Source organism: Ochotona curzoniae, unplaced genomic scaffold, assembly GCF_017591425.1.
Source record: "Ochotona curzoniae isolate NIBS_2020 unplaced genomic scaffold, NIBS_Ocur_1.0 contig_1014, whole genome shotgun sequence".
Lineage (NCBI taxonomy): Eukaryota > Metazoa > Chordata > Mammalia > Lagomorpha > Ochotonidae > Ochotona > Ochotona curzoniae.
The window spans coordinates 45,520,927-45,548,663 of record NW_024464920.1 but is presented as its reverse complement, the minus strand read 5'-3'; the positions used below and the strand labels follow the sequence as shown (position 1 = coordinate 45,548,663).

At 48.9% G+C, this 27,737-nt stretch overlaps 1 protein-coding gene across 8 annotated transcripts in view; it reads left to right on the top strand.

Annotated features, from left to right (window-relative positions):
• The first annotated feature begins 10,974 nt into the window (after window positions 1–10,974).
• The window catches only part of RBFOX2 (RNA binding fox-1 homolog 2), a 252,771-nt gene continuing 236,008 nt past the window's right edge, over window positions 10,975–27,737 (top strand). For 7 of the 8 annotated variants that reach the window (XM_040985298.1, XM_040985316.1, XM_040985285.1 and 4 more), the window contains exon 1: window positions 11,034–11,228. In XM_040985298.1, the coding sequence (XP_040841232.1) occupies window positions 11,034–11,228 (195 nt within the window). Of the gene's footprint in view, window positions 11,229–27,737 lie in introns of all 8 variants that reach the window. The other variant, XM_040985307.1, reaches the window with a different exon arrangement.

Below are 27,737 nucleotides of genomic sequence, written 5' to 3'. Positions count from 1 at the left end.
CCTCTGGCCTCCCTCTGTCAGGCAGTCAGGGACCTGCTTGTGTTGGGGACAGCTTCCAGCTTTCGAGCTCCACCAATGGCTTGGTGGTAGAGTCTGTCTAATTTGAGGGTGCAGATTCACAGCGCTTCCGTTTGGCTGCATACCTCCTAAGCCATAAATCAAAGGTTTCCATTTTTCTGCTGTCTCCCGCATTCATCTCTAAATTAGTTTCTGACTCGCTGGAGGACAGGAGACGTTATTTATGGAGCTTGTTCAAACCTCAAAAGTCTCTGCTTGATTCCAGATCTCAGGGCTCACCAGATCTGCCTGTCCCTCCAGGTGGCACTTTTCCATGGTCACCTACTTCCTGTTAATACGAATAATAAGCCCGAGCTGTAATGTGTATGTGTGTTTCTAAGCATGTATACAGCAACATTCCAAGGGACAGTGGCTGAGAAGCACTGTGACAAAAGGGAATTGAGAGGGCCAGTGCGATAGCATAGCAATTAAAGTGCTCATCTTGAATGCACCAGGATCCCATACGGCCACCGATTCTAATCCCAGCGTCTCCATTTCCCATCCAGCTCCCTGTTTGTGGCCTGGGAAAGCAGTCAAGGACGGCCCAAAGCTTTGGGACCCTGTACCTGCGTGGAAGACCTGGAAGAAGCCCCTGGCCCCTGGCTTCGAATTGGCTCAGCTCGTGCCATTGTGGCTGCTTAGGGAGTGAACCATCAGACGGAAGATCTTCTTTCTCTGTACATCTGACTCTGCAATAAAAAAAAAAAATCTAAAAAAAAATTCCATTCCTTTCACCATTCTATTAAAAAAAAAAAAAGGAATGGGGAAGGAAGAATGCCGCCTGGAAAATGATTTCCATTTTGTCTTTTCATATCCCACTTTCTCCTTTAAAAACAAACAAATAAACACACAGATAAAAATCCCCCAAAGTCTATTTCCTTTGGTCTTCTCCAAAGACCTAAAATAGCAAATGGCTTGAGCTTAACCAGAGTTGATTGGTTAGTGGATCATTCATTTATTATTTCACTACTTTCTAAGGTGTTATGCCAGTCTGGGTGGAAGAAGGAATTGGAGGGAGAATTCCTACTATCATTCCCACCATTCTGCAAGATCAAGCTTTAATAATTGCTCCAAGACAGGCACTGTGGTGCAGCCAGTTAAAATGCTGCGTGTAACATCAGCATCCCACATCGGAGTGCAGGTCAGAATCCCAACTGTGCTGTTTCTGATCCAGCTTCCTGCTGATGTGCCTAAGGGTCATGAGTGATACCCAAGTACTTGGGACCAAGCTGGACTTCCTGGCTCCTTGCTTTGGTCTGGACCATTTGGAGAGCGAACAGCCATGGAAGATCTCTCACTCCCTCTCTGTGGGGTTTTTCCTTGAATGCCTGCAACAGCCTGGGCTGGAGCAGGTGGAAGCCAAGAGCCTGGAACGCCATCCACGTCCCCTTTATCAGTGTCAGAGACCAAATACTTGAGCCATTATCTGCTGCCTTCCAGACTGTGCACTAGTAGGGAGCTGGATCGGAAGCAGAATAGCTGGGACTTGAACCAAGGACTTTGATATGGGATGTATGTTTCCCTAGCAGTGGATCCACCTGCTGTGCCACCATGCCCGCCCTATCAGACAGTTGATGCATTGATTATGGGGCCGACCAACATTAATAGTCATTAATCAGGGCAAGGAATGTAAGAAATTACATACAACAACAAACACTGAACTTCACGGTTTAAAAAGAGGAGGTTTTTTTTGCTCACATCCCAGCCCAGTGTCAGCAGGACAGCTTCTTGAGAAGTCTGTCTCCACTGAGTGACGCAGGGATCCTGGTTTGTTTGTTCTTGGGAGCATACTCACCGTGGAGGCCACAGGGCAGGAGAAGAGAGAGCAAAGGGCCAGGCAGGGGTATCTACGGGGACCTGTCTGGAAGTGGCCTGTCCCCTTGGCCTGCATTTCCCTGGCAAGGATGTTGCCACGTGGCTTCCTGACTTCAACGGAAGCTGGGGATGCCCCCTATGTTCACAGGAGGAGGACAGATGGCAGAGAAAGTCTTTGCCACAGAAATATTCACTCCTGCCCTCACTCTGCCATGTACCTTATGCTGCCCTCTGCCCCATCCTGCTTCTCTCCTTTTGGGAATAAAACTGTCACTGTGGAAATGCAAAGAGAAAGAGGAGGTGAGGCTCAGCTTTGAATTTCAAAGTTGACTTTGGAAATGTTTCATGGAGAGAAAACTCTCAGTTTCAAAAAAAAAAAGCCTGGTCTTTTTCATGGCCTGCATGACTCTGGACATGAAGCACAGATCCGACAAAACCTGCAAGTTCAAAAGCGTCAGTATCGGCGATGTTCCCCATCCAGGAGGGGTAGAGGCAGCTAAGGCTGAGGGGCAAGAGCGGGTAGCTGGGGAGGGCCCCTGAGCTGCTGAGCCCCAGGCCTGGTCTCCTAGACACCGCAGGAAGCAGTGTGGGAGGAGGAGGGAGGGCTGCGAGCACTTGGAAAGGGAGCAGACTGTACCTCGCCCTTCATCCGAGGCCCCAGCCGAGGTTGTTTGCAGACTCCTCATGTTCTCACCTGTCACAGGGACCCATCTCAGTCTCCTGGAGATTCCCGAGGGCCCACAGCTGTGCAGCAGTAGCCAGGAATTCCCCATGTAACCTGGGTGGGTGTGTGGTTGAGGATTCGCCAGAAAAGCCCAGGACAGGCCACAGACCCAGAGGAAGATAAGTAAGCAGGTGCTGCGAGGGATCACAGAGCCAGGAAATCTCCACGCCCTGGACTGGCATCGTGGCACGGTGGCTTCAGCAGTCACCTGCAATGGACGCATCTTATAGTGGAGCCGGTTCTCTGCTTCCCATCCAGCTCCCTGCCAGTGTGCCTGGGAAAGCAGTGGAGGATGCTGCAAGTCTTGTAGCTCCTACCACCTATTTGGGAGCTCCAGATGGAGTTTTTGGCTCCTGGCTTTTGCCCAGCCCAGCTGTGGCTGCTGTGGCCATTTGGAGAATGAACCAGGGGATGGAAGACTTCTTTCTCTCTCTGTTACCCTGTCTTTCAAATAAATAATTGTTGTTAAATAAAAAGGAAACCCAATACTCTGAGCAAACAGTAGAATGTAGGATTGAGCCAGTTCTGAGAACAAAATGTTGTCTCCTCTTTGTCTCTTCTTATGTCATTTGCACCTGCCCAAGTGGAAGCACCTTTTCAAAAACTCCTTGGAAGAAGCAGTGACTCTGAGTGAGGGAACAGCAGTTGCTTTGTCATTAACCTGTGTGATCTTGAGGTAGTAGCTTCCTTTCAGGTTCTCAGTTGTTTTTTTTTTTTTCATTTGTAAAATGAGATGTAATGCTATCTCCTCCATGGTATGTTGTGAAAATTACATGCAAAACAAACAAACCAAAAAAAAAAAAAAGCAAAGCAAACATAGCTGGCACTTCATAATGGCACACCAATTGTCTGGACCTTCCCTGCCCTTCCAGCTGCGGTCACAGCCATTTGTGAAGTGTTGCAGGGAAGATGGGCACATGAGGCTATGTGTACCAGTGCCTAGAAAATACAATAAAGTCAAGGCTCCCCTCACTGTGCAAGGAAGCAATAAAAACCTAGCACAAGGCATGAAACAGACAATGAAAAACATGACTTGCAAGCTGGGTTGATGGGGGGGCAGGGTGAGGGCGGTGACTGCACTAAATGAAAAACAACAGCTCAATACCCTGCTATCATCCTTCATCAAACTACAGAAATAGAAACCAGACAAACACATTATGTGAAGGGCGAAAGGGTTGGCAGGGTCCTGGCCTATAGGAAAAAGGCAGCTTCAATAAGCCACGAACAGAGGGAGGGAGGTGAGGGAGGCCCAGGTCAATAGCCCAGGCCTGTGTCAGTGCAGCAGGCTCCACGGTCCTAATGAGCTTGAAACACCACGCAGGCTTTGATTTTTTTTTTTTTTCTGCTGAACTCAGTTTCTCATTAGACCCTATCACCGGCCACCTGGCAGGAGCTGCTCCCACTTCCTCTGGCGAATGAATTGTCAAGGGTATTCTCTGCCTTTCTTTTTTTGGGAAGAGAAAGCTTTGGCGTAGAACATGGTCTCTTCTATTTATATCTGTGCTTCTCTCTCTTTGATGCGAGAGATGATCAATTCTGGGCATGGACTCCAGCCCGGCCTTTGTTGGGAGGGAAGCATGGTAGAGATCTACCGCACACTGGGCTTTGGGTCTTTATTCTTGCAGGGGGACTCTGTGGCCTTGGGCTGTGTTTTGGGCTCTCATCAGGGTAGTTGCAATAGCCACCCGTGGGTCAGAGAAAACGTTCCTATTTGCAAAGAGCTGGCAAATAAAGACATGGACCTCAGCAGCTTGCCTGCTGACTATTGGGGAGTGGAGTGTGGGGTTAGTAGGATCTGGTGTCTGAATAGATCTTTCCTAAAATCTATTCTTGCCCTTGGGCCTCACAGTAGCCCCGAGGCAAGTGCTGCAGCAGGAAACAGGACCCCAATTTCCAGATGGAAGCAGACTCTCCTGATCCCAGGTGACTGGAAGGCTACCACTGGAGGTGCCATGGCAACCTTGTGCTGCTATTGCCCGGTTGGAGCTTGCGCCTGAAAAAAGCCCAGCTGATGCGCAAACTTCTTCCAAGCCCTTGCAAAGGGCGTGTGAAAATTTGCCCACCTTTCCACAAAACCTATATTCTATATCCTCACATCTCATGTTATTTTATTTCGCTTCTATTTGGAAGGCAGAATTACAAGACAGACAGAGAAGAGAAAATTTTTGTCTGCTGGTTCACTCCCTAACGGTTGCAGCAATGGATGGAGCTAAGCTGATATGAAGCCAGGAGCCAAGAACCTCCTCCTGGTATCCCACATGGCTGCAGGGGTGCAAGATCTTGGAGCATCCTCTGTTGCCTCCCAGGCCATAAGCAGGGAGCTGGATGGGAAGTGGAACAACTGGGACAGGAACTAGCACCCATATGGGAAGCTGGTGCTACAAATGGAGAATTAGCTTGCTATGCCAAGTGCCACCCCCAAACTCCTCACTTTTACAGCCCCAGGTCAAACTGAACATTCTAGATGAAATTTATCCTGCTTCCCCCAGGAGAGGGAGTAGTGTCTTCCTGTATCCTCCTATAGCTTTTGGCACTTACAATAATGATATTAATAAGGATAATAGATGTAATAGTAGTTGTAAAAAAGGTCTGGGTTACCATTTATTGTGTCTATGAACCAGGTGTCATGCAACATGCTTGACATGCATTATTTAAAGCTGGAAAGAACCCCGAGGGAGACGTTGTTATTAGCCTTGGTTTACAGACGGTGTCAGCTACGAGTTGTGTCTGGCCACATGTTCAAGCCTGTCCACAGTGGCAAACTAAATGGGATTTTTTCCCCAATAACAATGGATTAGATGTGGTCAGGCCAGGGCAGGTGTGGTGGCTCTGGAACATCAGTCTGAGCATGACGCTTTTGCTACTGCGGAGGAGACAGCATGTCTGCTCTCTTCCCAATGTATGTTGCACGCTGGGGGAAGGGCAAAGGACAAAAGGCAAAGGTACAGAGTTTTGGCTTTTTGTGGACCTGTCTAATGAGGTAGGCAGGAACCCCACATCCTGATGGCCAGAACTGTGGCCACCCTAGGATGCTGGAAAACCTGGGGAGTCCTTTTTCCTTTTCTACTTGATTTATTTGAAAGGCAAACTTACACAGAGGGGGTGCGAGAGATGAGAGAGGGAGAAATTGAAATTTTTCATTTACTGGTTTTCTCCCTAACGGGCTGGGTCATGTGGAAGCCAGGAGCCAAGAGCTTCATCTGGGTCTCCCACATGGGTGCAGGTTTCAAGAACTTGGGCCATGTTCCACTGTTTAACTACTTTCCTGGGCCGTTGGCATGGGGCTGAATCAGAAGTAGAGTAGGCAGTACTTGAACTGGCGCCCATATGGGATGCTGGCATTGTGGGTGGTGGTTTCACCCACTATGCCACAATACCAGTCCCCATTTTCTTTTTCTTTTTAAAAAAGCTAAGCAGCTGTTTTGTAAGGTCATCATCCCATACTGTTATGTGGCAGCTCAGAAAGAACTTAGTATTATTTGTATTTCAGGATTTTGGCAAGACAAGTAGAAAATGGAGAATTCTTAAGATATCAGTTCAGTATGTAAAATTTCAGAAATCCAATGGTTGATGTGCCTAGGTTAAAACAAAAATCACTGTTGTCTCTCAGGATAACACTCTGTGCCCAGCTGCCCCACTTCCTACCCAGCTCCCTGCTAATAAGCTTGGGAAAGCAGTGAATGATGGCCCAAATCCTAGGGTCCAGATACTGTGTGAAAACATGGATGGGATTTGCTGCTGTGGTGGCCATCTGGGAAATGAGCCAGGGGATGAAAAACCTTCCTGTCGGTCTGTCTCTTTCTAAACTCCTTTGTCTTTCAAATGAATAAGTCCTTAAAAGAAAGGTAGGCATCCTTAAAACTGGGATTCTTCTAGGAAGGAATAAGAGGACAATGGGTACTGGGTTGGCCCCTTCAAATCTCTTACTCACATGAAACAAACAAAAAACTTGAACAACTGGACCTCAAATATGCTAGGGTTCTTGTCCAAGATTATATAAGTGACAAAGTCAGACTTAAACCCTCATTGATTTGACAGCAGGGTCTGTTTTCTTGGCCACTCTGAGAGATGACATGATGCATTAAAATTGCCGTGGCTTTTTTTTTTTTTTGTCTTTTTAAAAAATTCATCTTTTCCTCCCTAAACTGAGCTCTTTGGTATCAAGAATACATTTTACTCATCTTGGTATTCCAGACACTTGTTTATTTGTTGAAGGGATAAAATGATCATGTTAGGATTGCAGTAGTTTTCTGCAGTTAAAAATTCTTTGCAGGAAAATACTCTTTAATGTCCGTTTTTTCTGTTATGTTTCATAACTCCCCGCCTCCAAACAACACAGATGTACACAAAAGGACGGATCCTGGTCTTCGAGCTGCCTTGGGTGTGTGTGGCCTCTTGGACTGTTTGAGGTTTCTATTCTCCTTTTTCTATCTAAATGCTTAATGCTTGTGTACAGAGCATGGTTCAATTTCTTTTGGTTCTGCAGGATCATTCAAACATTCCTATACCGCATTGCTTGATTTCTTATGGACCTAGATGCTCTTTGAATAACAATCATTTGAGCCATAGGCCACCTTGATCCCAAATCTCATTTTTTTCTTGGTCATGGGGCAGCCCAGGGAGGACCGAGCATCATGTGGCTGGCAGTGATTTGACAAGGCAGATGAAAAGGGAAGGAGAATGCTTCAGAAATCAGCTTAGTAGGTAAAATCTTCAGAAACTCTGGGCTGATGTGCCTAGGTTTAAACACCACTGCCATTTGTTAAGCCACCAGGAACCCTCTGGGTTTTCCTTTAAAGCCATAAGACCTGGGTGGGTAGGATCAAGTTCCATCTGCTGCAGGGTCCTGCCAATTAAAGACCCTTGACTTTGACTGGGTCATCTCACTCTGCTCCACAACAAGCTTGCAGCCACTTGGACTTTCATCTTAGTGGTACAAGTAGCAATATTAAGAGATCTTTCCAGTCCTTCACTGGCCAGTTGCTTATTATTGCTAAGCAAATTAGCTGATAAATAACAACCACTTACAAAGCAGTCACTACATACTAGGTGCTGTGCTAAGTGTTTTTCTTTGTCTTATCTCGTGCTTAGGATAGCATGGTCACTATTATTGCCATCTTACCAATGAGGACTGTGAGGCTTAGTGAAAAAGAGATAATTGGCCCAACGTGGAGACCATAGTCGGCAGTGACTTGGGGAGCTCTGTCTCCTTGCCATCGCTAGCAGTCCTGTCTTGTACAATAAAAGCTCCAGGTATGGTGGTGATCTCCACAACGAGCATTTTGCCACGCCATTTAAAATAAGAAGACAGTAAGAAAGCAACTGTGATGGTAACAATGGTAGCTAATATTGAGTGCTCACCATAGGTCATTCTGACTGGCGTTTTTAGCACGAGACCACAAACATTATCGCCTTACAATAATCCTTCTAGAAAGGTGCTATGATCATCCGAATTTTCAGATGAAGAAACTGAGAAGTGGAGAGATCGAATAGCTTCCACGAGGCATAATGGCTTGTGAGTGAGTGGAAAACCTGAAACTTGGGCTATTTTTATGAATTTATAATGCAGTCTGAGTAACACACACCCACTGTACTCATGGCAAAAACACAGCTTGCAGGCAAATCCTCCAGTCTTCCCTTCAGGCCCTGAATACCTTCTATAAAGAACTTTTTGGCAGCCAGTGACCTAACATTACATGGGCGGGTATGAAAGCTGGGTTGGCCTGACTCTAAAGCAGGCCTCTTCTCTACTGGCTGTCCCAGTCTAGCCAACTTAGACCAAGTTCAAATGCCAAATCCACAGGCCACTTGAAATGTCCTCAGAAATGATCTGATCCAGCACTTCTCAATCTCTGTAGTATTGACATCTCAGGCTAGATAATTCTTTCTTTTGAAAGATTTATTTATTTGAGAGGCAGAGTGTCAAAGACAGAGAGAGAGAGAGAAAACACAGAGAGATTTTCCATCTACTGATTCACTTGCTAGTGTCTGCAACAGCCAAATATTGGACCAGGCTGAGATAAGGAACTTGGACCTCCATCAGAGCTTCCCACACGAGTGGCAGTGACCCAAGCATTTGGACCATCACCTGCTGCCTCCCAAGTGCGTTAGCAAGAAGTTACATCAGAGGAGAGGACTCTGGAGCTGGTGTTGCAGTGTAGTGGGTAAAGCTGTCCCCCGCAATGCTGGAACTCCATGTGGGCACTGGTTCAGGCCCCAGGTGATTCAGCTCCTGGCTAACAGTCTGGGAAGCAGAGGAAGATCGCTCAAGTACCTGGGCCCCCGCACCCATGCGGGAGACCCGAGGGATGGGGTTGGGAGTGGGGAAACTACTGGCTCCTGGGTTTGGACTTGCTCACCTCTGGTCATTGCAGTGATCTGGAGGGTGGGCTAGCAGATGGAAGACCTCTCCCTCACTCTCTGTAATTCTTCCTGAACACCAAATAAAGGTATCTTAAAACAAAAAACACCAAGTGAGAAATAGCTGGGACTCAGACCAAGCACTTCAATTTGGGTTGTGGGCACCTTAGGTGGTGGCTTAACAGGCTGTGCCACAATGCGCATCCCCAGATAACTCTTACGGGGACTGTCCTGTACAAGGGGAGATATTGGCACCAATTCTGGCCTCTACCCATTAGATGCCAGTAGCTCTCCAGTTGTAATGATTAAAAGTATCTCCCCATGCTGAATAATGTGTCTGAGCCACTGATAAAAACCATCTCCCTGGGGCTGGCATTGTGGCCCAGCTGGGTAAGCTGCTTGGGATAGCAGCTTCCGTATCCATTTGAGTTCTGGCTGCTCTGTTTCTGCGTTCCCAGTTAATGTGCCTGGGAAAGCAGCAGGTTATGGTCCATGAACTTGTGCCCCTGCCATCTATGTGGGAGACCCGGATGGAGCTCCAGGCTCCTGACTCCAGCCCAGTCCTGTGGCTTTTTGGGGGGAGTGAACCAAACCTTTCTTTCAAGTCAATCCTTGAAAATCTCCAGTTTTACAAATGATGGAGCTAGGGTTCAAAGGGATGAAGCAACCTAAGCACAATCTAGGTCACTCACACATTCCTTTCTTCCCAGAACTTTACATACAGGGCACGTCAAGGAAGCTACAGAAAATGGCCATGGTACTACCCCCTGCAGTACAGTAGGAAGGAAAATCTATTGCCCACATGCACAAAGTTGATCAACAGTCACACAGGTAACATAAAGGGAATATGATACGGCAGTTGCCACTTTGTTTTTGCTGCAGGATTTCATTAATCAAGTCTGCAGTTCATCAGTGAAATGGAGATCACGGTGCCCACCTATTCACCAGCCTCAAGCCGGGTGTGAATGCATTGTGCCAACCGTCAAGCTCTTACATACAGCAGGAATACGACTGTAACGATGGAACTCTGCTGGAGAGTCACGGAGAAGTGAGTGACTGCACCCTGGACCCTCCAACTCGAGACTCCCATTTTTCCACGGGAAAAGGCGCTCCCACCGCCTACGCAGAGCGTGAGGCGAGCGCACAGGTGAACTGAGATCACACCTCCGCGCACAAAGCCGGAGCTCGCCGCCCGGCCCTCCGGCCTCTCTCCGCCTGCCCCAGGCTGCGGCCCCGCCCCCAAAGGCGACAGGCCCCGCCCCTCGGCGCCGGCCGGCTCTCCAGCCGCGCGGCGCTGCGCCTCGGCTCGCCCTCCGGGACAATCCCAACGCCGGAGATTCCCGAGCTCCCCCGATCGCTTCCCGACCTCCCTCGGGCGGCGGGCGCGGAGGCGGCGGAGATTGCCGAGGGGCGCTGGCCCCGCCCCCTCGGCGGGCTCGCCGCAGCCCCCGCCGACCCCTCGCTCAGCCTCTCCCGCGCGGGCGGGAGTCGTCCATCCCGATCCCTCCTTCCCTCTTTCCATCTCTCTCTCTCTCTCTCTCTCTCTCTCCCCGCCTTCTCGGTGCTGCCACAGTGGCGGGTCGGAGGATCCCGGCCAGTCAGCTCGTCCCAACCTCGCGCCCCTCCTCCCCATCTCGGCCCCCTCCTCCCCCAAATAAACAGCCCTCCCCACGCCTCGGGAGCCCGGACCGCCCCCTTCCTCCCTCGGCCGGCGTGCGGTGAGGGAAGAGTGAGCGAGCCAGGAGCTCCGGGAGCGCGAGCGGCGGCCGGCCCGGGTGTTTGCCGCGTGTGCGTGCGGGGGCGCGACCGAGTGCCCGTCGCGAGCCCCGAGTGCCCGTCGCGAGCCCCGAGCGCGGGCGACCCCGCGGGCGGGCGGCCGGGAGAGCCAAGCGGGGGCCGGCGGGCACGAGCCGCGGAGGGGGCGCCGGGCTCGCGCGCGCGCGCACGCACGCACGCACGCGGGGGGGCGGGGGCAGGCGCGCGCCCGCCTGTCGCGACAGTCGGGGCCGAGGCCCACGGGGGGGAGGTGGCCTGTGGCAGGTCGCCCGGCTCCCGGAGGCGAGGGGGGCGCGGGCGGATGGCGGAAGGCGCCCAGCCGCAGCAGCCGTCGTCTCAGCTCGGGCCCGGCGCCGCTGCCCGGGGCATGAAGCGGGAGTCGGAGCTGGAGCTGCCGGTGTCCGGAGCGGGAGGAGACGGAGGCGAACCCGGCCTGAGCAAGCGGCCGCGCACCGAGGAGGCGGCGGCGGCCGACGGCGGCGGCGGCGGGATGCAGGTGACCGCGCGGTTCCGGGCGCCCCGTTATCGCGGGGGTGCGGAGCGGGCCTGGAGGGGCGGCCTGGGCTCGCTGGCTTGGAGGAGGGGGAAGGGCTGCGCGGGGTCTCGCTGGGAGAAGGAAGGGGGCGGGCCGGGGCCTTCTTGGAAGATGGGGCGAAGCTGGGTGCAGCAGGAATCCCGGGTGCCCGAGAGAGTCCTGAGTCTTGCAGAGACGAGTGGATAGGATTTGGGGGCTTGGAGAGGGGGGTAGTGAGTTGTGAGAGGGATGGAGTCCACGTCTTCAAAGCCTTGCTTGGGTCTCTGGGATGGGGTGGAAGCTGGGAAAACCTGGTTGTGTGGCCCAGTGGAGGGTCGAGGGGGGTCGTGGTGGGAAACCTTCCTGAGAGGAGAAAGAGGAGGTGGAAGAGGAGGAGGAGGATTCTGATTTTGGGGCGGCCCTCGCAGCCCCATGGATTGGAAGAGAGGACCGGAAAGCGAGAAAACTCCTCGAGAGAGCCTAAAGGGGATGTGGCTTGGGTTGTGGGTTCAATCAGTTCCGGGGAGGCGGTGGCTGGCCTGGGCACGGGGGTGCGGCTGGGTAACTTTGCGGCTTGCGCTGATGAGTTCGAAATCACTCGTGTGTCTTCCAGTTTGCATGCTTCACCGTCCTGGGGTGTAGATTTAGTAGCGGGCTGGAGTCTGGGGTGTGGCCCCCAAGGCAAGCGCGGGTAGGGGCACTGATTTGTGTAGAGTGGGAGAGGTGTGGATGAGTGCCAGTTGATTTGGATAGGTTTTGGGGTTCGCTTTGTGTTGGGAGAGGTGAGTGAGGGCCACCGGCCAGTGCTTGTTCTCAGAATCCTAGAATGTTAGGAGAGGGACCAGGGGTGACATCTTTTTTCAGGGGTTCTTAACCTGGACTGACTTTGAAGATTCTTAAGCAGAATCGTGTGTGTGTGTGTGTGTGTGTGTGTGTGTTTGCTGGAGGAAAATCAGTAGTTTTGATCAAATTTCTGGAGGGGATTCAAGCCCCAGTGTGTTTTTATCGGCTTATTTTTATAGATGCGCCAAAGTCCAAAGAGGACTGGTGGCTTGCTGAGTGCCCGGGGAGCTGGTGGTGAGTGCAGGGCTGGCAGCGTGGCCTCCTGTGCCTAGCCTGTGCTCGCTCCACGAGGGCACGCTGTGAAATCTCTGCAGCGCTAACAGACTTCCTGTGCTTGGCTCCCAGCTTTTCCAGGCTCTGCCTGACTTCCTGTGTTGGAGACGGGGCCTGGCGTGCTGATGGTGATGGTTGTCGTGTGCATGGCGGTGCCTTCTGTGGAGTCTGCTCTGTTCCCTCTCTGGGTTTGGGGAATGCCACCCCTGGCTGCTTACTTCTGAGTTCTTTTGTTTGCCTGCTTTCATTCTCCAGTAGAACTGTCCAGAAGGATTGTGACAAGGAAAAGCCCTGGAGGCCCTGGGACCTGTGGAGGACTAGGAGGCTCAAGGGAGGATTGGTTAATGGAAGGGAAGACCAAGGCTCACACACCTGCCTTGGTGTGGGCCTGTACTATGAGTGTGTGTTCACTTGTTTTATTCTGCCCATCGTGGTAAAGAGTTACACCCTCCTCTGGTCCTACCTGGAGTCCATTGTTGGCTTGTTGCTTTCAGACTTACTGAAGAATAGTCATATTTTGAGGCTGGTGTGGTGGCACGTCAGTCTGATCTTCTGCCTTGCAGTGCTGGCATTCTATATGGGTGCCAGTTCGTGTCCCAGCAGCTCCACTTCTGGTCCAGCTCCCTGCTTATGAACTGAGGATGCAGTGAGGGAGGGCTCAAGTCCTTGGGCCCCTGTGCCCATGTGAGAGGCTCAGAAGAAGCTCTGGCTCCTGGCTTTGAACGGGCTCAGCTCTTGCTGTTGCAGTGATCTGGGGAGTGAACCACCAGATGGAGGAACTCTCTCTATTTCTCTCTGTGAATCTGCCTTTCAAATAAAAAATAAGTAAATCTTTTTTGTTTGATTTTTAAAGAGTAATGATATTTGGATATAGAGCAGCATCTGGTGATTCTGGCAGGGGGTGAGGAGGCACAGAAGGAGGAGCAGGTGCGTTCCTTTGGGTGGAAATGGACACCGGGGAGCTCCCCCAGAGAATCCTTGTTTTTCATGCATTCTGAGGGTTGTAGGTCTGTCACCAGAGCCCACAGGTGTTCATGTCGTCGTTGGTTTAGCATTACTGGCCGATGGTTTTTGGGAAACCCCTTATGCCATGGATGGATTTGGGGAAACCCCTTATTTGTCGGCTTTTGTTTCCTCAATTGTGTATTAAAGTACTTGTACAAATTGATTTTTGAAACATGTAAGTTCAATTCCATGTGTGTAAGGTACATATAATCTTGGTAGGGAAACAAATTGATAAAAAAAAAAAGGTGTGCATAGGTCTGTAGGCTTAATAATGTTGTTTATTCATATGGCTAATGCTTATTGACCAGCTGTTGCATGCTTGGGTGGTGTTTTAACCCTAGGAGCAGAGTGGTAAACAAAGCCCTTGGTCTCCTGGAACTGATATTCCAGCGAGAAGACACAACCCCTCAGCACCTGTTGTTAGGTGATGTGAAGGGCTAAGAACAGGGAAGTGGGGACTGGAGAATGCTGAAGGGGCCAGGGAAGCCTCTCTGCTGTTGGCCTTTGAATGTTGCCAGGGTTTGTATCTTTCAGGTGTGTGAGGGAGAGCAACAGGGCAGGCCTAACGCCTTTGCCTGCCAGGCATTGAGAAGGAAGTGTGTGTGTGGGGCGGGGACAGAGGCTTGAGAAGGAAGTGTGTGGGGCAGGTTGGAGGACAGCAGAGAGAGCAGGGACAGGTGGTCTCAAATGCCCTTTAGAAAAGCCTATGGGCCTTGTGTAGATATACACTTAACAGTATTTTGGTGTAGCCAGGCTGGTGTGTGGTTATGTCTTAAAGCGCTTGTGTTTTCCTTTATCTTAACACAAGTGAGGCTTTCCTGAGGTCATAGCTCCTTCTAAGAAGTCTTTCCTGACTTTGGTGTGTAATACTGATGCTTATTTATGCATCATCTTGTATTACTCTTGTTTTACTATTTTTGTTTTCCTAGTAAGATTATAGACTCCTGAAACAGAAACGTCGGGATGGGTGTTGCTTGAACACCTGGGTCCCCTATCAAAGTATCTGGTTCAAGTCCTGGCTGTTCCGTGCTTTCGATCCAGCTTCCTGCTGATACCGCCTGGGAGGTAGCAGGTGGCATCTCGTACTTGGACCAGGATGGATTTCCAGACCCCTGGTGACCTGGTCCAGCCATGGCTGTTGGTGGGCATTTAGGGGCAAACGGTCAGGTGAAAGATCTCTTCTGTTTTGGTCACTCTGCTTTTTGAAGAAATAAAAATGAATTAAAAAAGTAAAAGAAGAGGAACTATGTGTGTTTATCCTTCACAACACTTGACAGTTTGCGGGCATGCTGAGTGCCCAGGACCTGTAAAATTGCAGTTGATGTGTATTATTTGCAAATAAATAAAGGATTAAAAAAGAATCACTGAATTCTGGGGTGAATATACTGGCACAGAACGCCCCAATCTCTGTGACTGTCAAAGGATTAACCCCTTTTTGCAAAATAATCATTTGTTGGGGTTAATTTCCCAAGGCTGCTTACTAAACAGAGCTGCCGCTCTAATTCCTCATATTCCGATTGAGTTGTAGCCTCTAAGCTGGTGGAGTAAATTATTACTTTTCTGAAGTGTAACTTTGGGCACTGGAGAGCCCGCGGGGTTTGTGTTACAATCCTGAGACCCAGAAGGAGTCCCGGAGGGTGAGGGGAAGGGTTGGGTGTCTTCCAGGGCATTATCTAGGGGCTTTATTGGATGCTAGGTTTCTAGCACAGGTCTAGAAACCTTAGTGCAAGAGGGAGGCAGCAGGTTCAGATTGAAAGCTGAAATGCAGTTTGAGAGGGTACCCTGAAGTGATGCAGGCTAACTTGGTGGGACGTTAACTGAGTGAGTTGGATGGGTGGCTGTTCGAGGTTCATGGTGGTTTCAGCAAGCGTGCGCCTTTACAAAGTTCAGACTATGTAAAATGAACTAGGGACTGAAGTTGTTTGGCTGGCTTTTCTAGTGACTCTAAATGATTGGAATTACAGAATTTCTGTTTTAGTGCAGCTTTCTAGGAACTTGGCTGCTGCCTAGGATGCACCTCAGTTGTTTTAGTTACAGCCTTTAGCACAATTCTTTATGCTGTGAAAGGTTGGTGTGTGAGCCAGTGAGTACCTGGGCCTGATCCTGGGGTGGCACGTGGATGGGCTGCTAACATTGTCTCTGTTAGCAGTTGCCTCCAGTGGCTGGGAGACCACTTCCTGGGTGTAGGAGGGGGTCCCGGTGCTCTGTAGTGGCTTTGTGGTTGCTGTATTTTACTGAACTAGTGATTTTCCCTTTTGCTTGTTGCTGAGTTGATTTTCTCATAGACGGATGTCTTGTTGGGTGTTTGGTGCCCAGAGTGAGCGGGGTACTCCCCTTTGAATAGAATTGTGAAAATAATGTGGTTTCCTTAAAAGTTTCCTAAGCAAAGTCACAAAAATTACTGAAAATTTCTTTTCTGGTGGTCTGATTCCTGAGCTGCCACAACAGAATACAGCATCGGCTGGGTGATGTACAAAGCACAGACTTGCTTCTCACAGCTCTGGAGGCGGCGCAGTTCAAGGTGAAGGAGTCTGCTGAGGGCTTCCTCCTGGCCCCTGTGCGACCGCCCCCCTAGGCTGTGTGCCTGTTCCTGGGCAGATGGGGGGAGCTGTTTGGTTTGCTATTCTTGTGAGGGTGTAACTCCATCTTAATGGCCCCGGCTTCATGACCCCCTTCTAAACCCGATTCTTCTCTTGAGATCCCACCTCTGTTACCATTATGGTGGGCTTTGAGGCTTCGGTACCCGGGCTTTGAGAGTACACGAGTACCCTCTAATACTCCCAGCAGAGTGGATATTGTAAATAGAGAAACTGAGGCATAGTCATGTCAAAATGACGACCTTTGTGCGCCTTCCGAGGAAGCCTGTGAAGATGAAACTAGGAATGAATTTAAGAAAAAGAAAGATCTGATTTCAAAGAGGGTGCCTCAAGGGATAAGCCTGGGCTAAATTTGTCTCCACTCCCTCTCCCATCTTCTAGCCATCTAGTCATTTTTTTTTTCCTGTCATACTGACATGTGAACACAACAGAAGCTTACTAGAGATTTAGCTTTCATTTTGTTATAAAGCAGACTGGTGCAGACAGACCTCAAGATTAGAGGACGAGGGAAAAGAAGTCGAGCGCACCACTTAGTGTAAACATGGCTGTTGCTGTTGAGTCTCCAGTTTGACATCTCTCGGGCCGGGGCTTGGATGTCTGACTTGGTTAATTTGTAGAAACAATAGAGGCAGTCATTTTTGTCGGTGGCTTTGTTTGCATTTTCGTGAGACATGGTAGGCATCTTTATTCTGTGGCAGCACCCATACTGCCACGGCAGGCAGGGAAGAGCTGGGGGGAAGGGGAGGAAATGGCGGTAATTGGAGCAGGAGCAAACAGATGGGGCGAGGGATGGCAAGTGCGTTTGGTGTTTTGGGTGGCCCCTAGGAGTATTGGGTTTCTTATTCTTCTCCCTTATGGTCTGAGTAGAAGCAGGCAGCTTACATGGCTAAGGTTTCATTATCTAATCCACCACAGATCAACTTGAGTAAACCCATTGGCTGGCTGCTGATCTAGTTAGGAGGCTGGTGCAAAGCTGCTTGAGCCAGGATTGGGACAAATCGGATCAGAACTGCCATGTGAATCGTGGACAGATTTCTGTAATTTGGGTGGGTTCAGTATCCTGGGAAATCACTTCCTCAAAGATAGCTAGCTGGCAGACAGTCAGCCATGAGTTTTTCCAGATCTTATCTTCCGGCTCCGAGTGAGTGTCTGGAAGTTTGGTGTATGTGTCTGGAGAATAGCCACATTGCTTTGATTACTTGAGTCTGAACACTTTTGGTCAGCCTTCCTCAGGAGTGGTCTATTTAAGCAGTGTTTGGAGATTCCAGTTGGGGGTCACTCGATTGTGACTGCAATTTCTGGTTGATGCCTGGATCTGAGCCCAAGAAATAGGGCTTCCCTCTCTGTCTTTAAAAAGGAGACATGACTTACTATTACTGTTATTGCCAACTTTAGTATATGATCATATTTGTTTTCATATATTGGGGGGGTTACTTCAAAAATAAATGAAAAAATGCAATTAGAAGTAATGTGTGGGGCTGGGTCATGGCATAATAGGTTAAACCTCTAGCCTGTGGTGTCAGCATCCCATGTGGATATCGGTTTGAGTCTTGCCTGCTCCACTTCTGATCCAGCTCCCTGCCAATGCACCTGGGAAAGTGGTGAAGGATGGCCTGGCTTTGGGCTCCTGTACCCGTGTGGGATACCCGGAAGATGCTCCAGGCTCCTGGCTTCGGATTGGTCCAGCTTTGGCTGTTGGGGAGTGAGCCAGAAGATGGATATCTTTTTCTCTGTAAATACGCTCTTCAAATAAAAATAAATAAATCTTTAAGAGAAGCAATGTAAAGGCTAATGAAAGGTACACCGTAATGGAAGTGTGGAAGTGAAAAACAAAAGTGTAATGTGCTTTCCGTAACTTTGTGAAGGTCCTTGTCCGTAACAGGGTGTGGAGAAGAACCATCGTTCAGTTTGTCACTTTTAGATTTGAATCCAGGCCCTCTGCTTACCGAGCGAGTGGCCACATTACCAACCAAAGCCGCACACATTTCTCAGGTCCTGCTCCTGTATCTGCGAGGTGGGAAAATGAAGCATACTCTTAGGAATTACAGTAATGAATACCTTGAAGTGCTTGCCATGGACCCTGGCCTTGAATGTGTGTTTCTTGCTTTCCGTGTATCCTCCACACCGTACTCTGTAAGTTCCTTCTTCCTGCCAGGTCAGTATGGAGCACTTACTGTGCTTCCAGTGAAGTGCCAAGTTGGGTCAGACTGAAGATAGCAGTGTCCAGATCAGTGCACTTGGTCCCGGGGGCTTTCTTGGTAAAGGACCAGGAGGCATTTCATTCTTTGCTTAGGAGTGAGCAACGACTGGTGCATCCCGGCACCTGTGTGTATGGGCATTTCATAGAACACAGGGGATCTCCACTGGGCCAGAGTGACAGAGCCGCTCGCTGTGGTGCAGGAGCAGTACACTGTTGTGTTTCAGCTATTCTTTATCTTTTTTTAAAAGCTTTATTTATTTTTATTGGAAAGGCAGATATACAGAGAGGAGGAGAGACAAAGAGGAAGATCTGCTGTCTGATAATTCACTCCCCATGTGGCCACAATGGCTGGTACTGTGCCAATCTGAAGCCAGGAGCCGGGAACTTCCTCAAGATTCCCACGCAGAAGGGTCCCAAGGCTTTGGGCTGTCCTCGACTGCTTTCCCAGGCCACAAGCAGGGAGCTGGATGGGAAGTGGAGCAGCTGAGGTTAAAACTGGTGCCCATGTGGGATCCTGGGTGCATTCAAGGTGAGGACTTGAGCCCCTAAGCCACTGTGCCGGGCTCGTGTTTCAGCTTTTCTAAGATTTGTTGGTTAGGGGCTAGCTCGGTGGCACAGCAGCTAATCCTCTGCCCTGTGGTGCCAACATACCCATGTCCCAACTACTCCACTTCCAATCCAGCTCCCTGCTTGTGGCCTGGGAAAGCAGTGGAGGATGACCCATGCTGATGGGCCCTTGCACTCAGGTGGAAGACTCAGAAGCTCCTGCTCCCAGCCTTAGATCAGTTCAGCTGCAGCCTTTGTGGCCGTTTGGGGAGTGAACCAACGGATAGAGGACCTTTTGCTTCTCTCACTCTGTAAGATCTTACTGTCAAATCAGTCAATCAATTTTTTTTCTTTGAAAAAGGGTTGTTGGCTAGACATGTTACAATCTGATATTCACACCTTTCTCCTCTTGGCTTGTGCGAATTGAGCTGGGCTGCCTGTGTGCTGTCCTTTCTAGAGACACAAACAACCTCCACAATACCAGCAGAGTGATCCATCTGAAAGACAATCTGACTGCTAGTCTTGCTGCAATCCTGTGAGAGCTTGCGTTTGGCCGCAGGGTGAAGTCCGTCTGCAGTTTGACCTCTCAGGTCCTTCTGGCCTGACTTTTGTCTCTGTTTCTAGCCCTCTTGGCACACTCCACCTCAAGTCCACAGCCAGGGACTGGTAGCTTTCTCACTCTCTCTTCTTCCTTCATTCCATCCTTTTTTTTTTGTTTTTTTTTGTTAAATAATTATTCTCCAGAGAGAACAGGGAGGGAGGGATCTCCAGAGGGACAGAGAGAGAGAGAGAATTGACATATCTTCATCTGCTGGTTCATTCCCCCAAGTGGCTGTACCAGCCAGGTTAGACAGAGGCCTGGAGCCTGGGCCTCACATGTGAGTGACAGGGCCCCAAGGATTTGGGCCTTCTACTGCTTTTCCACTCGTGTTAACGGAGCTGGATCGGAGGCAGAACAGCTTGTATGGGATGCCTGTGTTGCAAGTGGCAGCTTAATGTGCAGTGCTGCAGTGCCGGCCCTCTAGGAACTTGCCACATGGGCTGATTCATGTCTCTGTGCTTTTATGTTTGTTGCATTTTACCCAAAATCATATCCCTGTGTCTCTGCCTCTTTTAACCTGCGCTTGCGCACTGTTTTGTGCCATCTCAAATGTCAGGTTCAGCCTTCAGTCAGCAGTTTAGATCCTGACTCCTCTTGGGTGCCTTCTGTGACTCTTCAGCCCACCTCCTCCCACCCACCCGCCCACAGCTATAGGACTGTTAGGGGTGTGGAGTGTCCAGCTCATGGGGCTGGACTATAAGGCATGCAGAATCATTTGGTCTGACCCTGCCAAGACAATAGCAGGTGGGACTCAAAATCCGGTAAATCCATCGCAAACTAATTTCTAAGTTGATTGTTTTGTGTGACCTAGGAAAGGTGTTACAGCTCTCCAGATGGCTCCTGACAGAACAAGGTTCCCCATGGAACATGCTGTGGAGCATTTGATCCCCTGTCTGCCTCCCCAGACCTAGGGATCTGCAGGAGTTAGCTCAGTGCCTGCTTGAGTCCTGGAGATAGCTGTGCTTCTTGCAGAACTGTGCTTGGTCTTTCTTGCCTCCCAGTTGGGGCCTGCACATGGCTTTAATTGTTTCTCCAGATTTTCCCAGAGGAGTCTGGCTGGCCCTTGCCGCTTTCCAGCTCCCAAAAAGCCTGTGAGTTGTTTGATGTGTGCATGTTACCTGATCTTTTCATTGATAGCAGGGTTAAAGGTGAGAGAGGGGTTTCTGCGCACGGAGCTGGGGTGGAATTTAACTGCTCAGTGTGTTGGGTGGGCATGGCAACCTGATACTTAGTTTCCTGTGCTGTTATTAATTGAGCGCACGTGTGTGCGTGCGCGCATGTGTAAAAAGCTCCTTTGTGATGGTGTGGCCCAGGAAGAAAAGAGGAAAGACAGCGGCGCCCGGGGCAATTAGAGCTGCCCTGTCCCAGTCCATTGGAGCAGCTGTTGATCTGCCTCTGCTGCATGCTGCTGGGGGTTTCTGGAGCGTGGCAGCTCCCTGGCCACCCTTTCGGGCTGGGCTTATTTGATGAGCTGTGGACCTTAACCTTTCCCTTCTCAGCTGGAGCATTTCATCAGCTATGATAGTTTGGTTTTGGATCCAGGGAAAATTCTAAGCTACAGGACTTTAAACAAACAAACAAACCCATGCTGTGTTTTTCAGATCATTCATTTTGGGTATGTTTGATGATTAGGAAGTTTGATACAATTCTTTGAATTCTCAGCTTTGGGAATAGATTCACAGAAATATTTCACAGAAATTCTCTTTCTGTAGCCCTTGCTGTCCCCTCCCGCTTCTTTCATGGCTTCTGGTTTAGGCTTTGTAATCCTTGTCTGGTGGCCAGCCTCGGAACTTCCCTTGCTGCCTTGGTTAGGGGGTCTCTTTAAGGGCCAGCGCTTATGCTGTGAAGTGCTTCTGGTCTGTTAGGTTTTGAAAGAGTAAAGCAAGTTTCCAGAAGGGGACGAGACAGAACTTTGGTATTATAACTTCCTCTTGATGAGTCCTGTACTACGTGGCATCTAGAAGTTTTGGCTGAGGGATCATGATAAACACTACTTATGCGGCAGATGACATCCTGAGTTGTCAAATGATAATGCTTGAGTAACTGCTTAAAAACCTCTTCTCCCAGGATGAAACCCGGGCCTTGGAGGGTTAGATTTCCACAGGGGTGTGTTTAACCACTGTGCTTAGGTTTTTAGGAACCTGAGGTCCCAGGCAGCACCCTGCTGTGTGCGATTTTTCTCATGCAGAGGCTGGGTCTTTGTATTCATCTTTGTTGAGGAAAAGAGGTTCTGCACTGTGTATTGTGTATTTTATTCCAGTTGTGTGGTTTTTCAGGAGGCATAATGTTTATTTTTCTTTCTGAAGGCCCTGATTTCTTTGGATCGGATTTGGTGATATCACAAGCAAAGTGTGGTTTAGCCTGGGGAGGTGAGGTGGCTGCAGGACTCCCAGCTCTGGGGATTGGGGTGTGACAGAAGCTGTTCTGGTACTGTAGCTGTAGGCCTGTGCTGTCCAACTCTAAGGCTCATGGCAAGTTGCTGTAGTTGTTTTTTTGTGAGCATTTTTTCCTCTGCACATTGCAGCCCTTTGGGGCAGTGGGCGTTAATTGCTGTCCGTCAGGATGATTTCCAACTCAGAGTTGTATGGGTTTCATTTAGGGCATCATTTCAGGGGTGTGTGGCTTGTCCTCCAACAAGAAGACTCATTCTGTTTGCTGAAAGTTAGTGGGGCTTCCTGATGGGTCTGCTCTGTTTATCTTGGAACTGGGCAAGGAGAGGCGCAGCTGCACAGTTAGCCCTTGTTGCTTGGACCTGAGCTTCAGAGGTTGTCCTCTCCGGCGGAAGTTACAGCTTCGAGTTTGCTTGTCTTTTTCTTCCTTCCCCCCACCCCCTTTTTAGTTCAGTGCTTCACAAACATTCGTGAAAGGATGGGTAGTGATTTCTGGTGAAGACTGGAGTTGTTGGTTTCTGGTAATGTCCTCTCCTGTCTTATTCTTACTCAGCTCCCTGCCCTGCAAAGCGTCCGTGGAAGCAGAAAGCTGTTGCTGTGCCTTGTCTCAGTACTTGGTGTGGACAGTGTTCACCTGCTATGTCTTGATTTCTAGGATGTGGACAGTAGGATTGTGTGATTTCAGAGTAAAAACTGGCAACTGTTTTGTGGAAGCTGTTTTGTGGTGGCTCCCAGCATCCATGAAGCTTAACTCATTGGTTTGGACCTCGAACACCCAGGAATGCAGTTACTGTTGGTGTCTGGCACATGATGGGTGGATGGACCTCGCTGGAACATCAGCACGTGTCCATAATGGTTGCCTCACAGCGGGAGCTTGGACAAGGCCTACATGAGTTGGTACTGCTTGTTTGGAAAATGTGCCTGTGGCTTCATGCTGGGTGGCTCTGTGAGCGCCGAGAAGCAGCCGTGTCCAGAAGGGAGAGTCGTGTTGCACAGCTGTGCTGGGAGTGTCGCTTTCATATATATCCCTGCTTGTTACTGATGATTTTGCTGCATGTTTTGTACATTGTATTTGAATTTGCTGTGTGACTCAAGACTTAATCCGATTTTGCTACTTTTGATACCTGGAGCTACTGCTGGTCATGTTCTTAGGCTCTCTCTTGGTTTAGGAGTTATTTCTGTTGGTTCCCTCCTCTCCATCCCTCGCTGCTACTCAGTGCCCGCTTAGACCCATCTCCTGTCTTCCTACTTTGTGTTCTAGGTCCTTAGCTGATGCTTGTGATACTTGATAGATCTTTGTGCTGCAGCAGTCTGGCTTTGAGCTGACGACGTTTTACATTGTTGGAGATCAGTTAACCTGGCATTGCCTGCCTTCAGAATTAAGCAGTAAATAAAGCATGTCCTAGGCATGCGGCAGCAGCTTTCCAGAAAGGTGCTTATCAGGGACCATTAGTGGTTTTGTCAGCTGTATAAAAATGTGGTGATTAATAGCTAGCGCTGCATCTGGAGGAGCACACAGTCCCCTTTGTGCTTGCTATGCACTTCTGGCTAGTGGTTTGGAATATTACCCAGGGGGCTCTGCTCTTCAGCCCTGGAAAACCTTGGTAGAGGATCCCTTAATTTGATTTTCTTGAGCATGGCATAGTGATTATTTTCCCTTCTTGGATTTTAGTTTCGTTATTTTCTGCAATATTAATTTTAGATAAATTATTAACAGTGACTTGGTTAGCAATAGCCCAGGTCTTGAAGAAACCAGCTTGAAGTATTTGGCCAAGCATCCTGTTTTAAGTGAGGAAATTGAGTATCTTGAGTTGTAATCCACTGATTGCTTTTTGAGAAATGATAATAGGTATTCTTACCCCTTCCCCCTCCCAAGTAAAAAGATTGAATAAACTTGGCAATCAGGATCCAACACATTTGCAGACCACCACACGGCAGTTGTCGTAGGTAGGTGTTGTGTAGCGTCTTCCAAACAGGCTTAATGAAGTCGGGGTTTGTGTCCAGGTTTCCTACCTCGACGTTGGTTCCTGCCTTTCAGTTCGTCAGCCTGACTTTAGTGAAATGTCTCCGCATGCCCGCTGCCTCCTGCTCGCCCACCTTCACCAGGCCTCCCGTGTTGTGTTGGATGCAGGCACTAGCAGGTACCCTGCATTTCCTGGTGTCTGGCTTTTCGACAGTCACCCCATCAGCGATTGAGGTTTTTACATGTAATAGGGCCTGCTGAAGCTTTCATTTGTGGTTCTGGGAGTGGCCTTGCAGGCAGATCGGAGTTGGAGTCCAAGCTTTTCCATTTCGCAGCAGTGTGACCTGAAATTTCTTAACCTAACACCAGCTTCTCTCTTTGTAAATTAGGCTCTAGGGTTAATTTGAGAATATGAATTGGTGTGTACAGCATGCTCAGGGCACATGGTGTGTGGTCAACATAAAATGGCTGCTTATTCTTAACCAGGCCTGTTTTCTTGAACTTATTTTTTTTTGTGAATTCCTTAAAGATAGAAATATATGTCTTTAGTTTCAGTACCAAGGATATATTGTAATAAAAATATAATAAGTGTTGAAAGAAATTTATCAGCCTTTATGTAGTCTCTATTTTTAGAAATCTCCTTAAAATTTTTTGTTGATTTTTTCTGTAATTACTGTCTCTTAAGTTTGAAACATGGTGATTCAAGTTAGATGAATATTATGTTTTTCATAGTTTATGGAGTCCCTTTTGTTTGTCCTCCAGCCCTGGAGGGTGGCTGATTCTCCTCCCCATTTCTTCAGGTGGCAAAAATGTACCTCTGAGCCTGGTGCTGGCAAGTGGCAGAGCTAGTGTGCCTTCCCATACCTTGGGCTGTGTCTCATCCCTTTCCAAGGCTCCGAAGTCCGAAAAGGGATGACAGGTGAGGAACAGGAATGCCACTATTCTTGCATGCCTTCTGTTTAATATTGAGTACATTACCCCATTATCTGAGAGCTGGTTCATATAGAACTTGAAGTCAGCACTGAACCTGTTCATTATTCACTGATTTGGATGTAGCCAATGATTTGAATTGGAATTAAAAAATTATTTATTTTGGACCCAGCATAATGGCCTAGTGGCTGAAGTCCTCACCTTGAAAGTGCTGGGATCCCATATGGGCGCCAGTTCTAATCCCAGCAGCTCCACTTTCCATCCAGCTCCCTGCTTGTGGCCTGGGAAAGCAGTTGAGGACAGCCCAAAGCCTTGGAACCCTGCACCCACATGGGAGACACAGAAAAGCTCCTGGCTTCAGATTGGCTCAGCTCCAGCCGTTGCGGCCACTTGGAGAGTGAACCATCGGATGAAACATCTTCCTCTCTTTCTTTCCTCCTCTCTGTATATCTGACTTTGCAATAAAAATAATCTTTTTAAAATTATTTTTATTGGAAACACAGATTTACAGAGAGAAGGAGAAACAAGGAAGGATCTTCTACCCGCTGGCTCACTCCCCAGTTGACCCACAGTGACCGGAGCTGAGCCTATCTAAAGCCAGGGACCAGGACCCTCTTCCAGGTCTCCAACAGGAGTGCAGAGTCCCAAGGCTTAGGGCTGTCCTCTGCTGCTTTCCCAGGCCATGACAGGAAGCTGGCAACTGGGATGTGAACTGGAGTCCACATGGGATCCCAATGCTTGAAGGAGAATGAGCCAGTTGAGCCATTGTACCAGGCCCATGTATTGAAATTTTGTTAAAATAGATCATGGACTTGCATGTACCAGACTTCTAGTAGAGATGTCTGGAATAAAATACACAATACACAGTGCAGAACCTCTTTTCCTCAACAAAGACAAACACAAAGACCCAGCCTCTGCATGAGAAAAATCGCACACAGCAGGGTGCTACCTGGGACCTCAGGTTCCTAAAAACCTAAGCACAGTGGTTAAACACACCCCTGTGGAAATCTAACCCTCCAAGGTCCGGGTTTCATCCTGGGAGAAGAGGTTTTTAAGCAGTTACTCAAGCATTATCATTTGACAACTCAGGATGTCATCTGCCGCATGAGTGGCCCTGGCTGCTGGGCCTTCCTAGCACCGGTAGGGCTCATTGTGGGGCTTGGAGCTTATTTATCATTGCTGTAGCAAGATGCTCAGGCTTTGCCCACAGTCCCTGCGCACAGAATCAAACTGTGGTATGATTTTATTCAGTGTGACATTTTGTCTACCTTAGAGATCCCAGGTTCCTATGCTTATTCTCGCTGAATCCCAGTGCTGTCAGGAGAACCAATTAACGGGGTTGACTTGTGGGAAAGGAGGGTTTAATTCCTACTATGGCCAGCCACCCTAATTGCCAGTGGTTGCCAAAATTGGGAGGTCCCAGGACAGGTGAGCGCTCTGTCCAGCCATCTGGTCTCTCTGTGGCTGAGCCTGGATGGGAAGTAAGAACTGGTGCTGCACAGATAAGGCCTAGCCTTCTTCCATTTACTGGAGTCATGAATTCTTATTCAGACATACCATTAGGCATATCAAGCTTAGACCTGGTTCTTGGCTTTTCAGAGTTGGTCTGTAGCTGACCTTTGTCTCCTGGAGGGCTTGGTGGAGGATGGGGGTTCCAGGTGCCTGTTTGGAGAAGGAGAATGAGGTCCTTAGGGGTGGGCCCCTACTTCACAGGAATGCCACTTCCACTCGGTCCTAATCTCCCTGTGCTGTTCCTGTGGGCCCAGGTGATTAGGGCTGCTGCGTCTCTTAGGGCCGCCATATTGCACAGGTTAGTGCTCCTTCCCTAAGCTGCGGATGGAAGGGTTGGGGCACCCAGTTGCTTTTTCCTTCCCAGGTGGTGTAAGGTTTCCAGGCATTTGTGCAACCTGATAGCAGAAGCCACTGGCCTGTGGAGAGGTGGGTTGGCCAGGGGCTCGAGTTACCCCCTTGTTTCTGATAAGAGCCCTTGATCTGGGCTAGTGGCGCGCGTGCAAGCTGTGCTGCCAGAGTTCTCCCAGCAGGGATGGTATGGGTTTCTGCAGTATTTTAGGACTTCGAGAGTGTTCACAGGGCAGTTTGAGGGAGAGTCGGGTCTTGCTAGTATTTCCAGGGAAGCAGCCCCATTGGAGATGTAGCTCTTACCTTAAGGAGACCTTAAGAAATAGTGGCATGATAGGAGACAGAAGTGCAGATCCGAGGAATATAATATTTTCCTCTCTTTTTTAAATACATAAATATCTATTTACTTGAAAGGCTCAGTGAAAGAGAGACAGAGAGATATTATGCATTCACTTGTTCACTCCCCCAATTCCTGCAATCAGTAGAACTGGGCCAGGCGAAGCCACAAACCTGGAAGCCCATTAGGGTTTTCCCGGTGGGGCAAGAAGTCCTTGGACATTCATTTGCTGTTTCCTGGGTGCATTGACAAGGAGCTGGATGATAGGTAGGATTCCTGGGACTTGAGTTGACATTCTGATAAGAATGTGGGTGTGGCAGTTGAGGCTCAGTCTGCTCTGTCACAGCACCTGCTCTTCCTGTTTTCTTAGTATATACAGGAGACAGCGTTTGTTTGCCGTCTAGTAAACAAAAAGAACAATCCATTCATTCTTTCTTACCTCTTTCTTCCTCCCATTCTGAAAGGATAAAAATTGCTAATATTTTAGGCATATTTGCTACTTAGTTTATTAAAAGTAAACTTTACCTTTTGGTCCTTTGTTGTAATGATCTGTGGATACTTAGGACATGCTGAGTGGTGCTGAACCCTGGGGTTACCAGATTGCAGCAGTGTTCTTCTGGAGCTTGAGGCTTATTGGGAAGGGTTTGTAAAACACTGACATATTAGAATGAAAATTAAGTAGCATAGTTTATTGATAAGAGGGCAAATAGAGAAATAGGGTGAGAAGAGACTGTTTAGCAAGATTTGTTTATATGTGAAATGAACATGTTCTTTGACCCAGCAGTTCTAGGGCTATGAATTCATCCTGTAGATGTAAGTGTAAGAATATGAATTACTGGCTTGGAGTGATAGTCTAGAGGCTAAATCTTCAACCCCTATGTGCCAGGATCCCATGTGGGCATGGTCCTGGTTGCTTCAGCTCCCAGTGGGAAAGTAGTGGAGGATG